This window comes from Palaemon carinicauda, chromosome 42, assembly GCF_036898095.1.
Source record: "Palaemon carinicauda isolate YSFRI2023 chromosome 42, ASM3689809v2, whole genome shotgun sequence".
NCBI lineage: Eukaryota > Metazoa > Arthropoda > Malacostraca > Decapoda > Palaemonidae > Palaemon > Palaemon carinicauda.
The window spans coordinates 53,801,502-53,817,254 of NC_090766.1; the positions used below are offsets into that span (position 1 = coordinate 53,801,502).

General features: G+C 46.2%; 2 protein-coding genes across 5 annotated transcripts in view; one reads left to right on the top strand and one right to left on the bottom strand.

Annotated features, from left to right (window-relative positions):
- LOC137633245 (uncharacterized) overlaps nucleotides 1-15,753 on the top strand; it is a 186,140-nt gene that overhangs the window by 107,538 nt on the left and 62,849 nt on the right.
- The window catches only part of LOC137633255 (coiled-coil domain-containing protein 9-like), a 108,644-nt gene that overhangs the window by 74,672 nt on the left and 18,219 nt on the right, over nucleotides 1-15,753 (bottom strand). For 2 of the 4 annotated variants that reach the window (XM_068365459.1, XM_068365456.1), the window contains exons 3-4: nucleotides 1,362-1,448; nucleotides 497-685 (exon numbers count right to left, since the gene is read on the bottom strand). In XM_068365459.1, coding sequence (XP_068221560.1) covers nucleotides 497-685; nucleotides 1,362-1,448 — 276 coding nt within the window. Of the gene's footprint in view, nucleotides 1-496; nucleotides 686-1,361; nucleotides 1,449-5,571; nucleotides 5,699-15,753 lie in introns of all 4 variants that reach the window. The other 2 variants (XM_068365458.1, XM_068365457.1) reach the window with 2 other exon arrangements.

Here is a 15,753-nt window from a genome sequence, read left to right on the forward strand (position 1 = left end):
CCATTACCAAGAAGAAAGTAGCCACTAAACAATTACAGTGCAGTAGTTATCCTCTTGAGAGAATAAGATTTGTTTGATAATTTTAAGTGTTGTCAAGTATGTAGAAGAGATGAATGTGTAAAGAATAGGCCAGACTATTCTGTGTATGTGTTGGCAAAGATGAAACAAGCCGTAACCAGAGAGAGGGATCCAATGTAGCACTTTCTGACCAGTCAGACTCTATAACTCTCTAGCGTAGTATATCAACGGGTGGCTGGTGCCTTGGCCAGCCTACTACCCTAAAGTAACTGATTAAAGATGTTGGACAGCAAGATAGTTATAAGGAATAGAAATAAAGTACTGCAGAAGGATATAAAGCAAGAGCAACTTGAGGTGAAGGAGCACCTTAAGTAAAGACTGTAGTGCAGTAACTCAAATTAAAACCCACTGCTACACCTGCAGTATATGATGAACAGGGGATTTGGAAGGATTAAATTTATTCTCACAAAACACTCACCTCTGAGAGTCTTTGTCTGGTTGGCATAATATCAGACGGACGGGGAATGGAAGGATGTTCTTGGGCTTCTCGAGGTCTTTCAGACTTTTCAGGGCGTGCTCTTGGAGCTTTCATAACGTATGGTTTCACTTTGTCCATAGTAACCGTAGAGCTGATTTTATCAGCGTTCTTCTTATCAGCTTCAATTTCCTGTCAAATCATTAGAAAGATAATACATACAGTATAATAAATTTAATACTTAAGCAGTTACATTAAAAAAAATGAAGAACACAGTTTTTTTTTAATTATCACTCCTGTACAAATAGTTTCAGGTAAGAATCTGTCATATTTTACTAAAGGATAATAAAAACAAATCTGTCTGTCTAGAGATAATAGTAACACAGACAGACCACAGTTTACTTTATCCTTTGATACAAATATAATAGAGTACACAAAACTTAATTCAGTACCTCCAGTATTTATTCATATTACTGTATTCTGTCAAGTTTGTAGCTATTGTCTTAACAAATTAAGCATAAAATTTCCAGCCTACAGTTAATGGTAATCCCCTTCCATGATGACATTTTGACCATTATAGGTTATGTCACATATACTATCTAAAGGTTGCAATTTTTTATGTCAAAATAGTTGTCAGGCTTGAAAGTCACCATCTGAACAACTTAGACTGATACCCTTACAAGAAATTTAGGCAACAACAAAAGAGATTACACTGTACCACCACCATGCAGGAGATTACCTTTATTCATCAGAATTGAAAATACCAATGCCTTCCTCTTGAATTTGTACATTAATTTATCATTACAAACACTCCCTATAGGGATTAACCTCCAAAACTTCCATAATATTTTAAGAAGTCCTCACATACCTCGTGCCGCTTACGGAGCTCCTCATTTTTCCTTCTTATATTCTCCATCTTCTCCGAGAGAAGCTTTTCCTTCTCTTCACGAGACATCTGGTAAAAAACAAAATAAAGGGTAAAGTGTTAACTTTATCAAATTTTCCTTACTCATCTTGAATAAAATAAGATCCTGGTTTCACCTAAGTTACCATTAGCTAAGTTGCTGACAGTAGATTTACATGTAGTTTACTTGTGGTATATGAATTTTGTGTCATCGATGTTGGAAAAATTAATGTGTTTTCCTCTGCACATACCTTTTTCACAATTATGGGGGAATTAAGCAGGAAACCAAGGTAATTTGGAAAGAGAAAAGTAAATAATTTAGAAATAATTTTCCTATCTATACAAGACTCAGGATCTTTACTATGGAGATACATTTCAGCGACAGCTGAAACCAGCTGTAAAACTTTGAGAGAGGTGTTACTCCCCTCCAGTGGTCAGTGGGGGGGGGGAGCTGGGAGTAGACCCACTGCCCTGCTCACACACACAGTAGCCAACACAAGCCACTTTACAATTGCAGGCAGAACTTCCTGGGGGTAGGTGAAGGCAGGCCAGTAAGTGTAGAGAACTTCAGGTTTGTATGATTGGGAAAAATAAAATTTTTTTACAAATTTGTTATTTGTTCCAGCACCAAATACAAACCTTTCAGCTCTTTACAATACTATGGAGACTAATTTTTAGGTGGGTGGCAGTCCAATACCAACTGGCTGGTCACTGACCAGAGGTGTGACTCATTCTTCGCATGAGCTGTTGAAGAGCACAACCTATCACTTCGCTAACTCCCAATGAGAGATAACGACCTGAGCAATTGTGTGTAGGTGCGAGGGCTAAGCAATCAGACTCGTCAGGTATGGCCTGACTTGGGGCCATACTACTGTACTTACTTGGACGTTACCCCAAGTCTCGCCTTGCCGAGAGATTGGGGACATAATATACAGTACTGTACATGCATATACAGTATAAGGAAACACAAGGGACGATGATACCCCCCAACAGTCAGAAGACTAGAATGAAGGACGAAAAAGCCAGTCATACACACATTCATACTAACTTACAACCGGGTAACATCTGCCCTCAACCGACTGCTACCTGCCCTATGAGGGAGCTGATCTGTTACAGATCATGTTTTGTGCAGCCACCACAGGACCTATGGAGTGTGTGTCAAGGCTCTTGTGGGTTACGTCTTGCAGGTAATGGTCGGTGAAAGTAGATTGAAGTTTTCACATGCCCGCCTGTAAGACCTGTGTCACATTGAAGTTCTTTTTAATGTCGCGGACATACTAATGCCCCTGACCTCAGGGCTAGGATTGCCGGATCCAGAGGGAAAGATGTGGCATCTTCTACAATGTTGTAAAACTACTTCTGTCTGACATAAGATAGAGGAAGTACTGTACACGGGAGGAATGAATCACTCGTAAGGATTGAGAATCCCCTGCCACACAAGCATAGGGTCACCTCAAGGCACCCCTAACCCTCCTTGACCAAGGTAAGTCTACCTTAGCGTTGGTTGGTCTAGGAGTGTCGTAAAAGAGGTCGAGGACTGTGTCCTTTCCCTCGACTGGAGCAAGAACTGGTTCCTCCAAGTTATTTACTTTCCTAATACAAACTACGACCTGGAGGAAGACATGGTTTGCATCTCTTTGTTCAAGGGGAGATTGCCCTCGGAATGGTCTGAACTGTCATCAAAAGGTTCTTCCTTGTCCAAGTATAAGGTGTGAGACCTCCGAGGTAGGCTACTATGTTCTGGTTGTGTTGAAGGCAGTCTATGGTTCGTGGGATGGTCCTCAGACGCTCTTCACTCTAAATTCGAGGCTCAGTTCTTTGCTACCATTTGGGTATCCTTCTGTTCTTTTGGGCGGATGGAAAAATTTCCTTCCTTACTTTCTCTGTCGGCCTTGTGTCCTTGAAGGGAGCTGTACTTGGTGGGGGATCTTTAGGTGCCAAAGGACTCGGAACTACCGAATCCAGATCAATGGGATTAACTTAATAGTTGTCTGTTAGACGGATCTATCACAGAGATCTCAAGCCCTTGTTCGTTCTCTGATCGAAAGAATCTCCCAGAGGAGGAGTAATTGCTCGCCGATGCCTAATGTTTCCGAGGGATGATCAGAATAATGCACAATCTCTCCCTGGCTGGTGGTAGCAGGCTTAGAATGTAGATATTATTCATATCTTTACGTGATACGCGGGGGAGAGAGGTTTTGGTGGGGCGGAGGAACTGTTATTAACTCCTTTGTCTTGGAACAAAAGGAGGGGAACTCCTTTCCAAGGAATTTGGGGATCTAGAAGAATTACTGGAATACTTTTCTGGGTTGGTAGAGGCAGATGAGCTGGTCCTGAGACCACTCATTTTTAACGTTGCACTACTTCCTGGCTCCACGGTTTATCTTTCGCAAAAGAAACTGTCTTTGCTGTTCACTGTTTCTTATGGATAGGTGATTGCTCCCCAGGATGTTCTATATGAGCGCTCAATAAAGGCGAGCGCTATACCGGAGCGCTTTGATGGCAAACCCACTGAATATTAGGCGAGCGCTGATCAAAGCCTTGCTGAAAAGGCGAGTGTTGGCGAGGCAAGTGTGCACTTGTCAGGAACTCGTCGATGGGGTTGAGCACTGACAAGGCGAATGCTGAAGAGGTGTTCGCTGACGAGAAACTAGTCTGTGTGCTCGTATGTACAGATAACTTGAGTGTTGAGTGTATGCGCGTGATGCCCCTCCTGTTTGTAGAGCGCTAAAACTAGCATAGTCTTAGACTCATTAGACTCATACGCTTTAATTTGATTAAAAACAAAAGTTTTGAAATGATGAGCGAGGAATTAGGTTTGTTGGCTGAGAGCAGTATGCGAATACGAGAGGGGTAGCCCATTTGAATGTAAGAATTGAATACTTCGCTTGCTCCCTTTTTGCCATGCTTGTCAATCTGATCAACTTTTGCGAGTACCTCTGCAAGCGTGCTTTGTAGGAAATCAGACATACTTTGTCTCGACTGAATAGGGGAGGGTTGTCCAACCTCACTTTTTTCCCCGTTAAGGGAGAGGGGGGGGGGCTGGATGGGCGGCAACCTGGCGGATTCTACTCTGATTGACGTAGAAGCCCTAGGCTCTGGTCCGAGGTTGCAAAGTGTCCTAAGGACACGACGGCGGGGGGGTGGGGGGGGGGGGGGGTGGGGGGGCTGGAGCAGTAAAATTTGTTTAACCCCCACGTCGTCTAGCTCCGAAAAGTTACGCTTTTATCAGAATGCACACATATCACACTAGAAAAAGGAAAGGTTTACAATTTTAGGCCACTTGTTCCTTTAATAGGTGTTGAAACCCGAGTAAAGCAGTGGAGATCAGATAACGTCCATTCTCTTTCAAGCCAAAATGCCAAGTGGCTTGTGTTGTCTACTGCGTATGAACAGGGTGGTGGGTCTACCTCCCACTAACCCACCGCTAACCAGCGGAGGGGAATAACCACTCGCTAAAAGTTTTACGGATAGCTTCAGCTGTCGCCGAAATGTATCTCCATAGTAAAGAGCTGAAAGGTTAGGATTTTGTATTGCAAAAAATAAAAATTAAAAACCAAAAATAATGATGCTTAAACTATAAGTGCAAATGAACAGACTAGGGAAAATATACAGCTCCTGCGACTTGTTAATAGAGAGAAGAAATTACAAGAAGTCATCCAAATGAGATGCATCCTAAACTAATCTCCCTTGAGTTACAGCATTCTTCACCTTTTTGAAAGATGGGTCTTTGCTCCTGACCTTTGGCCTACCCCTATACTTCAAAAATAAAAATGGCCAAAAGGCCATTCGAAACTTGTATCCTAATTTAATCTTATCTAAGAGGCATCATCCTATCCACTTGCAATTAAGTTTCCCTGATCCTGAACTCCCACAACCTCCATATATTTCATCTAGGATACCCCTTCCTTCATAAGTAGTGGAGGAGCTTTGCCCATAATGGATTCCCTTAACATTCCTGCAATTTACTTCTTACCTCACAAGTGAAAAGTTAAGAGTTTCAAGGCTTAATTATTATACGATGACAGCCTTTAGATACAGTAAACATATCCACCTAATCTACCCTATACTGTAAAAGTATTCTAGGTATTAATGCTATATCAACATCTGTAAGAAAATTTATCACACTTTCTCGTCATGCACATTAAATTTATCAAAACTTTCACATACACACCTTACCACAGTATTCTGATGTGTAAATAGAACAAGCTTGATTTTGTAATATTTGTACTGTAGTTAAATAAATATCTGGTAAATATTTCTGTATTCCACTTTCAACTCAACGAGGCAATGTCTTGAAGCTGAAACACATAAGCATATTTGATATTTACAAAGAACAATAAGAAATTCCATTTGAATGTGTACAAAATTTAATTGGGATTAAAAAAAATACTAAGCCTTAAAAGTTTAAATACTAAATATCCTTCTTATGATAAACTTCTCCCAAATAGCTCGTGTGCCATAAATAATCGAATGCAGCAACCGTTATCAACTGCTCACTGGTGCTCAAGCCATCAAATTCTGCCTTAGCAAGAAAGATATCAAATTCTACCTTAGCAAGAAGTATCAAATTCTGCCTAAGCAAGAAAGATATAAAATTCTTCCTTGGCAATCTGTCTCGGCAAGAAAGATGTCAAATTCTGCGTTACCATAAAAAGTTACCGATTTATGCCTTCGCAAGAAATTCATCCAATACATTAAAATTCCAATAAAACCAAAATATTAAAGTAATATATTACTCTATCATTATTATTAATGCATTAATAAAAAATTAATTTCTTAAAAAAAATAAATAAAACTAGTAGCAGATGATTTGTGTGATAGTTCACTATGGATATTGCGACCTAGTTATTAAGAATAAAGATATCCATTGGCTGAAATATAAATGATTCATGAAGTTTTAGAGTATCCATTTGTCCTCTATAAGAATGTAATAAACCTCTTAAAACAAACAGCACTTTCATGGTTTCTTTACTCTGATCTCAAATCTTAGTACTGTATTGTAATGTCAGTCACTATTCCTATCTGTAAAAATAAAATAAAAGAATTATAAAATGTTCTAGTTTTCAACAATTTCAGGCTCCCACTTATAATTTGTTGGTGCCTCTAATTAATGACTAAAATATTACTTATTCCGTTCTTAAATGTTCAGAATCTTAAAAAGGAATTGAAAATAGTTTATATAGTTTACATTCACTATGTCTATACTGTACTGTATCCACGACAGTATACATACTGAACTGAATCCAATGGTATGTGTAGAATGTTTACTGAATAGGACAAATCACAATTTTTAAAGTATTTTGTAGTTTTCCCAGCTATATACAAACACAAGTTCTTTAATAGGAATGTGTAGAAGTTCAGCATAGCTGGACTCTGCTTTTAAAATTATGATGAGGTACAGTATCAGTGGTTGCTGGCAGGTGGCAGGGTATCCACGCCCCCTTGCTAGCACATTGAGTACCAACTTTAACCCTCACCTATGACTTGTGTGGTGGTTGAATAAAACTTAGAAAACTCAAAGTATGCAAAGGATTGTCAGAAATGTGAAATATTTTATGCAACATGCACAAAGAACTAACTGAACACGGTACCAGAGATTAATATCAAAGATCTGAAATATGACAAATTCGTAGATAATTTGTATTTTTCCTAACTATACAAACCTTAACTATTTAATAGGGTATTACTTTCGGCGTAGCTGAAATGACGAGCCATTAAAATTTAATGAGGGTTTACTACCCACACCGCTAGATAGCGGGGGTAGGGGAGGGTAGCTTGCTATCCCCCCCTCACACACACCTGTGCTTGAGCTCACTTTGCTTGGAGGTAGGACTTCAAGGGGGATAGGGCTGGCAGGCAAGTTTGATTAAATAGCTAAGGTTTGTATAGTTAGGAAAAATACAAATTATCTACGAATTTGTCATTTGTTCCGTAACTGAAATACAAACCACGCTATTTAATAGGGGTGACTCACCCATTAGGAAGGGTGGACGTCCCAGCCAGTACTGGCTTTTTGGATTTGCCCGTGGAGTCGTACACTCAAGAAATAAGGAGTCCCTGCACCTCGCTAGAACCTTGCTACGCAAGGACTGCGGCCTACGCAAGCTGTGTGTGAAGGCATAACGAAGTGTGACTTGTCCTAGGAAGTTGATCTGAAGTTCTTTAGATGGAAACTTGTAGACTAGGACTCTCCCAATACCACCTCGTCAGGGTATGGAGACGTGACAGTATTAACTTAATACTAGGAACACAAGGAAACATGGTTTACCTGCAGTGGTTTGAGGTCAGCTATGCAGAGAACCCAGGATGCTGCTTTCCCCAAGAGAGGGGATGATGAAGAAAAGAATAAGGGCCAGTCAAACCTTTTCATTCATGCAGACTAAAACTGGGTAACAATGCCCTCAACCTTCTGCTACTTGTCCAATAAGGAGCTTGAGGTTTTAAACCAGCTGCTGTGCAGCCACCACAGGGCCGATAGAGAACGTATCAAGCCTCCTGTGGGTCAAGTCTTGCAGGTAGTGGGCTGTGAAGGTTGTCCGACGCTTCCACACCCCAGCTTGAAGGACCTGCATCACTGAAAAATTCTTTTTGAAGCCCAGGGACGTAGCTACACCCCTGACATCATGTGCTCCAGGTCGACGTGACGGAGGAGGATCTGGATTCAGGGACAGATGAATCACCCTACGAATCCATGCCGAGATGGTGTTCTTGGTGACCTTCCTCTTAGTCCTCGCTGTGCTAACGAATAAGACTGGCACATGAGGACGAACTGCAGCTGTTCTTTTAAGATACAGCCTCAAACTCCTTACTGGGCATAGTAGGAGATGATCTGGGTCATCTGTTACAGAACGGAGAATAGAAATCCGGAAGGAGTCGAATCGAGGATCCGCTACTCCAGGATTCTGAGTCTTAGCAATGAACTTAGGGACGAATCTGAACGTTACCTCCCCCCAATCCCCTTGAATGGGCGATGTCATACGAGAGACCATGAAGTTCGCTAACATGCTTGGCCGACCAAAGCTAGTAGGAACACCGTCTTCCAGGTTAAGTAGCGATCTGAAGCCTGGCGTAATGGTTCATAGGGAGGACTTAAGAGACCTGAGAACCCGAACCACGTTCCATGGAGGAGGTCTCACTTCCGCCTGAGGGCAGGTAAGTTCATAACTTCGTATGAGTAGGGAAAGTTCCAGCGAAGAAGAACTGTCCATTCCTTTCAGCCTGAAGGCTAGACTTAAGGCTGAGCGATAGCCTTTCATTGCCGAGACTGAAAGGAGCATTTCTTCCCGCAAATGCACGAGGAACTCCGCCATTGTTGGAATAGTGGCATCGAGTGGAGAGATACCCCTTCCACGACACCAACCACAAAAGACTTTCCACTTTGCCTGGTAGACAGCTGCGGATGACTTTCGCAGATGTCCAGACATCCTGACCGCAACTTGTTGCGAAAATCCTCTCTCAGCAAGGATATGCTGGATAGTCTCCACGCGTGAAGTCGTAGCGAAGCTACGGCTTTGTGGAAGATGTTGGCATGTGGTTGTCCGAGTAGATTGTGCCGTGACGGGAGCTCTCTCGGTAGCTCCGTTAGGAGTTGCAGAAGGTCCGGAAACCACTCTGCGTGATGCCATAGCGGAGCTAGGAGGGTCATCGAAAGATTGACCGATGTTCTGGTCTTGTTGAGCACCCTCCTCATCAGACAGAACGGGGGAAAGGCGTAAACGTCTATGTTGTCCCACTGTTGTTGGAAGGCATCTTGCCAGAGAGCCTTGGGGTCCGGGACTGGGGAGCAGTACAGCGGAAGCTTGAAGTTCAGAGCTGTTGCTAACAGATCCACAGTTGGAGAACCCCACAAAGTCAGGACTTTGTTGGCTACTAGATGATCCAAAGACCACTCGATACTCACTATCTGAGACGCTCTACTCAGATTGTCGGCGAGCACATTCCTCTTGCCTGGAATGAAACGTGCCGATAGCGGAATCGAGTGGACTTCGGCCCATCTCAGCATCTACTTCAAGATGGGATAGCTGCCTTGAAAAGGTACCTCCTTGTTTGTTGATGGAAGCCACTACTGTGGTGTTGTTGCTCATCACCACCACAGAGTGACCCGCCAGGTACTGTTGGAACTGTTGAAGGGCCAAAAAGACTGCCTTCATCTCTAGGAGATTTATATGGAGGCACTTTTCTGATTCTGGCCACAGGCCTGAGGTAGTGTGGTGTAGTACGTGGGGCCCCCACCCTTTCTTTGAGGTGTCCAAAAAACAGCATCAAATCCGGGGGAGGACGAGAAGATCCACTCCTCTTCGTAGGTTCTCGTCTGTCACCCACCACTGGAGGTCGGTCCGTTCCGCAGGTCCCATAGGGATCATGATATCCGGGGAATCGTAACCTTGATTCCACCGGGACTTGAGTCGCCACTGGAGGGATCTCATCCTGAGGCGACTGTTGGGAACTAGACGAGCCAAAGATGAAAGGTGACCGAGGAGACGTAACCACAATTGGGCTGGAAGTTCTTCTCGTCTGAGAAAAGGGCTTGCGACCTTCCTCAGCCTTGCTATCCTGTCGTCTGATGGGAAGGCTTTGTCGAGATTGGTGTCTATAACCATGCCTAAATATACCAGTCTTTGAGTGGGAAGCAGAGAGGACTTCTCGAGATTTACCATGATCCCAGATCCTGGCAAAGTCCCAGAAGTTTGTCCCGGTGTTGGAGAAGGGATGACACCGAGTCTGCTAGGATCAGCCAGTCATCCAGATAACGGAGGAGACGGATGCCGATCTTGTGTGCCCACGAAGATATTAGGGTGAACACTCTGGTGAAAACCTGCGGTGCTGTGGAGAGACCGAAACACAGCACCTTGAACTGGTACTCCTTGTTGTCTAGGCTGAACCTTAAGTACTTTCTTGAAGACGGATGGACTGGGATCTGGAAGTACGCGTCCTTCAGATACAGTGTGCACATGAAGTCTTGCGGTCTCACTGCAAGTCTGACCGTGTCTGCGGTCTCCATGCTGAACGGAGTTTGTTTGACAAACTTGTTCTGAGCCGAGAGGTCGATGACTGGTCTCCAGCCTCCAGACGCCTTCTTTACAAGAAAGAGTCAACTGAAGAAGCCTGGGGACCCGTTGAGGACCTCTTGGAGAACGCCCTTCTTCAACAGGGTCTGGACTTCTGCCCGAAGGGCTTGCCCCCTTGCTGATCCCATGGCAAGGGAGCTCAATGACACTGGATTCGTTGTCAGGGGAGGTAGAGATGTTGTGAACGGGATGCGAGATCGCTGACTGATTACGGAAATCGTCCAGGAATCGGCCCCGAGTTGCTGCCACCTGTCTGCGCAACTTTGTAGGCATCCCCCCACTGGTGGACATGCAGGGGGATTGCCAATCCTAGTGTTTGCGGCCTCGGCTGCTCCTTCTAGGATTCTTACCTCCTCTGGAGGACTTTTTGCCTTTCCTGTCCTTGACAGGAAAGGGCTTAGACACCACTGTTTTCACTGTTGTCGTCGGTTTTGTGGTCTTGGTCGGACGGGACTGCTGGGGTGCTGAAGGCTTATAGGGCTTGGATGTCAAAGCCCTATGCAGGAGGGAGTCTTGGTGGGACTTCCTCCACCTCTCAGCAGCCTGTTCCACATCCTTAGGCTCAAACAAGTTCATTCCTTCTAAGAAAGAATGCCTGAGCCTATTTATCTCGGTGCTAGGGACCTTCTGATGGAACCTCTCAGCCACCGCATCCCAACGTTTCAGGATGGTGTTTGCCCACAAGTTCGAGACTTGGTGGGCCAGAAACTTGATCGTGCGAGTGCCTGAGGAGGAGGAACGTCTCCATAGCTTTCCTGGTACGTTCTTTGGAGAAGTCCTCAGAGCGTATCAGGATACCTAAGGTCCCTAACCAGATATCCAGCCACAAAGTGGCTTGCATAGCACACTTTGCAACCTTCTCCTGGTTAAGGATCTCGGTTGCCGAGAACGAGACCTGCCGGTTGTAGAGTCTCTCGAGAGGGACTCCCCTGGTAAGCTCTTCCAACGAATGGTGGAGAGGAAGAGCTAAACAAGGCTCCTCCAAGATCTCAAAGTACCTCCTCTGCTGTGAGCGAGGAGGTGGGAGAAGCTTGTTGCCGGCACTGGAACGGTTGGAGGAGGACAACTCGGAGAGCTGAACAGCGATCTTGTCCCTGGTACTCATAACCCCGAGACCAGGGCAGAGACGCACTGGACTTAGAAGGTTTTTGAGTGCCAAATACGTGGTCCAAGACCATGTCTTTGCCCTCTTGAGGGGGGATCTCTGGGTCCGCAAACCCATTGAGAGCCCTCAGAGTCAGAACCTGCCAAAATGCATGCTCTGACTCTTGTAGTTCTGCTCCGGATGTTGGACTCGCAGCGAAGTCTCCTGTCCCCAAAGGCTCTTCTTGGGGAGATTCGCGGACGTTCTCCGAGTGGCTAGCTGGCTCCGTCCTAAGTCTTGTCGATGATTTTGGCATCGTCTTCGAGTCCTTCGACTCCTTCCTGGGAAGGATGTAGGACTAACATAGACGGTGGCAAGTTCTTTTCAGCCCCTACCCGGGAAGACTTTTCAACGCGAGGTGGGGTTTCCCTCATTGGTGTGATGGGGGAACGTCTCACCTCACGTGACTCCCGAGGACGGGAAGTCCTTGTCCGACAAGGAAGGAGAAGAAGTTTGGGGAGGTGAAGGAACCTGCCTCAAAGGCTTGCAAGGAGTCAACTTGGCTCTAGGAGAAGTCACCGCATCCGGAACTCCTCTTTTTTTTCTTCAGAGGGGTAGAAACAGCCAAGGATCTGTGCCCCAATTCAGAGAGAACAGTCTTGAAAGCCTGCGTAACTGCTCTGATTAGCGCACCAAACCATGGCTGTTGACTGACAGCAGCGCTGTCAGACACTCCCTCTGGAGGGACAGGGATCGACAGATCCCTGGGAGGAGTTTCCATTGGGGGGTTCGCCTGAAAAGAAGAAATCCTGGACCTTTCTGGATGCTTCCCTTCCGCCACAGTGCGCGCTGTTAAGCGCTTGCGGGGAGGGGAATGTGGCGATGGCGACCTTGCCGTGCGTTGTCCAGCAGCCTTGCTCGCGGGAGGGTACCGACGCTCGCGGGAGGGTATTGACGCTCGCGCGGGGGCGCGTAATGGTGCTCGTGTGATGGAAAATACCGGGGATCGCACGCGGGAGACTGCTGGGGTGCGCGAGCGGGAGACAACTGATGCACATGCGTGGGCACGCATGCGCGGGGGGGCGAATGCGAGGGCGCGGGGGAGACTGTGGGTACACAGGAGGGCGCGCAGGCGACTGATCGCGCGAGCAGGATCAGGTCGCTGAACATGCGGGTGTGCGGGCGAAGGTTCGCGAGCCCCAGTAGATGTCGTAGGGCGCGCGCAGGAGAGATACACCTGGCACGCGGGCGCGCAGTTGTAGCCTGTGCATGTGGACGCGCAACTGTAGGAGAGAATGGGCGCGGGCGCGAGAGGGTGACTGCGCATGAAAGTGCGATGGCGCGCTGAAGACAGCAGTTGGCGAGCGCTGGTGTGTAGAAGTCTTTGACTTCCAATAGCGCCCCGATCCGAAGATCGTGGGCGCGCAGGAGATCGCTGTGCGTGGGCGCTGGTGCGCAGGAGAGCGCTGGCGCATTGGCGAGCGCTGACGAGTTGGCGAGCGCTGGCGCGCAGGAGGTTGATGGCGCGCAGTGGCGCGCTACCTCAGGCAAAGCCTGGCGCGCAAGAGAACGTTGGCAAGCATGTACATCATGGCGCGTAAGGGACGTATGTGCGCGATGGCGCATACGCCCTTGATGCACTGTAACAGGGTTCGATGCCCGACAACCATGCAAGTCAGGTTTCGTAGGCGCGTAGCGCGCATCAGCTCTCAGGAACGGCGACGGCAGGTCAGCAGGTCTGTCGGGTGAAAGGTCGACGTGTCCTTTGAAAGGACGACCTTCCACCGAAGGGCGATCCGCTGAGAGGTCCAGGACCATAGCAGGAACAGTCGGTGAACGCTGACGAGGGTCCTCTGCGGCGGACTGCAACAACGATGATGAACCAAAGAGGCGCCTCCTCACCGCTTTAAAAGGTGAAGGAAGGCCTCTCTGGCGAAGAGGAAGGCGAGCCTTGAGACGGATGCGCCCTCTGGGGGCCGTTGGATCAGCAAGCTGACCTCCTGCAGTCCTCCAAAGAGGAGTCTCTGTAAGTGAACTCTCACGAGGGAGAGAAACACTGGCAGGAGAGACTGTTGGACTTGGTTTCTCCCTCGTTGACTGAGCAGGAACGGGAGAAAGTAAGCCTTCAGCTACTGCGGGATGTGAAGAGACAGAGGTATTAGGAGATATCGCATTGGATACCTCTGACACCACAACGTCGACAATTGACAGAGGTTCAACCTCTGCCAAAGTCGGCGATTGCTTGACAGCAGCACCCATTCGGATGATGTCAAGTAATGCTTCCTTGGAGGGCGAACCCTCGAGCCCCAAGGAAGACCAAAGCTGAAAAAGATTGGTTAATGACACATCCTCCCCCCCGGGGAGAGGTGTGGAGCTGCCTCGCTAGGGGAGGCAACGCCATCTCTTGAACCCCGAGTTTGGAAAACAGAACCATGGTCTACGCTACCACTCGACGGTCTCTCGAAAGAGACCGATCAAGTGGGAGCTTCGGAGGAGGTTTGGGCAACGTAAGAAGAGTCCTTGGGTTTTTCTCCTTTCAAAGAAACCTTCGAAGGAGAAATATCCCGCTTGGACTTCTTCTTACGTCGCCGAGAAAACCTCTCCCACTGGGAGGTAGACCACTCCCTACACTCACCACACTTGTTATTACTTTCACACCATTGACCTCTACAGTAAGGGCAAAGGGGGTGAGGGTAATTCAGGTAATCCAGGAGAGGTGCGCATAATTGCAGAGGCCAACTTCAAACACAAACCTGTCAAAGAAAAAGCAAAAACGCATTAATGGCTGCCAAGAGAGAGGCGAGGATGAGAGAGGACGCGTCCGTCTACCATCTGAGCCGAGAGCAAAGCGAGCTCAAACTACCCTCCCCTACCCCCGCTAACTAGCTGTGTGGGTAGTAAACCCTCGTTAAATTTTAATGGCTCGTCATTTCAGCTACGCCAAAAGTAATACCCCTATTAAATAGCGTAGTTTGTATGTCAGTTACGGAACAAAAGAAATTTTCTAGAATACAATTTTCTATCAAACCAATTAGGATGAGAGTTAGCAAGTTAGCAGTTGAAGACCAGACAGGAGAATACAGCAATACTAAAAATAAGGTAGAATGAAAGATTTCAAACATCTTTTCAGAATAGGTTGATCACCAAAAATCTGAAGACTTCATCAATATGCCAATATGTTGTGCAATTGCAGAAGAAACAGATAAACAGATGAATGTGTTTCTCAAAAAGTAAATTTGCAATCAAGAATCACATGTGAAATTTTAAAGGACTGATATAGTGTTGAAGAAACATTATCAATGCCTAAATCTGGGTGTCGAGTTCACAAGTGTAGTATGATACCCTAAAGCCTTTGCGCATAGAAAACAGACTTTCGTTATTCTACGCTGAGGAAAGCAAAGTTTTAAAAAGTCTCTCCGACAGAGTGCTAGGTCAAATTCCAAGAAAAGTATGCGTGATAACTGCTTAGTTTTATGTTGTGGAGAAACAGCGAGTGCTACCAAAGTAGACCAAGAAAAAGTAATCGTAGATTGAAGTTCTGTGCTTCGCCAAAGAAGGTCTAAGAAGTTCTGGGCTTCGCCAAATAAGAGCGCACCCTAAAGTAGCGCACACCTCGGCACTACCAAGGTCCCAAACACACCTGTGCACTACCAAGGTAGCACAAACTAAAGTTGACGAGGTAACGTTAGCTCCTGCTCTTCAACAGATAGTCCAGTGTGTATCCTTTTACAAGCGGTACCGACGTACCATTAGCTCCTGCTCTGAACAGATAGTCCAGCGCGTTTATCCAGTAGTGCTCACTGGCATTGAAGAGTTAGCGTTCACTCTTGCTCTGAACAAAGAGTCTAGAGTGGGTGTTGTCTAGACGAGGGACTTGCTGGTCATCGTCCTACTGGAATCCCTTAGAACAAGAGTCATCTGCTCACTCGTTGTCTTCACAGGTGCGTTGCTGATCAAAAAACTCCCGAAGGAGTTTGGCAAGAGTTACAAGCGATTCCGCTGCAGGAACTGGACAAGTATGCTGCTTGGACCAGTGAAGGTCAAAAATCGCTGCTCTGCAACTCCCTCAATCGACTAAGACTTTTCAGAACAACAGGGGAGTAGTCGTCAGCTCTAAAGAGACCAATCAGGAGGAGACCTAAGCCACGAACAAGAAAGGTGTTCCCCTGAAAGGAGCAGGAATATGCTAATGCCCTTTGCA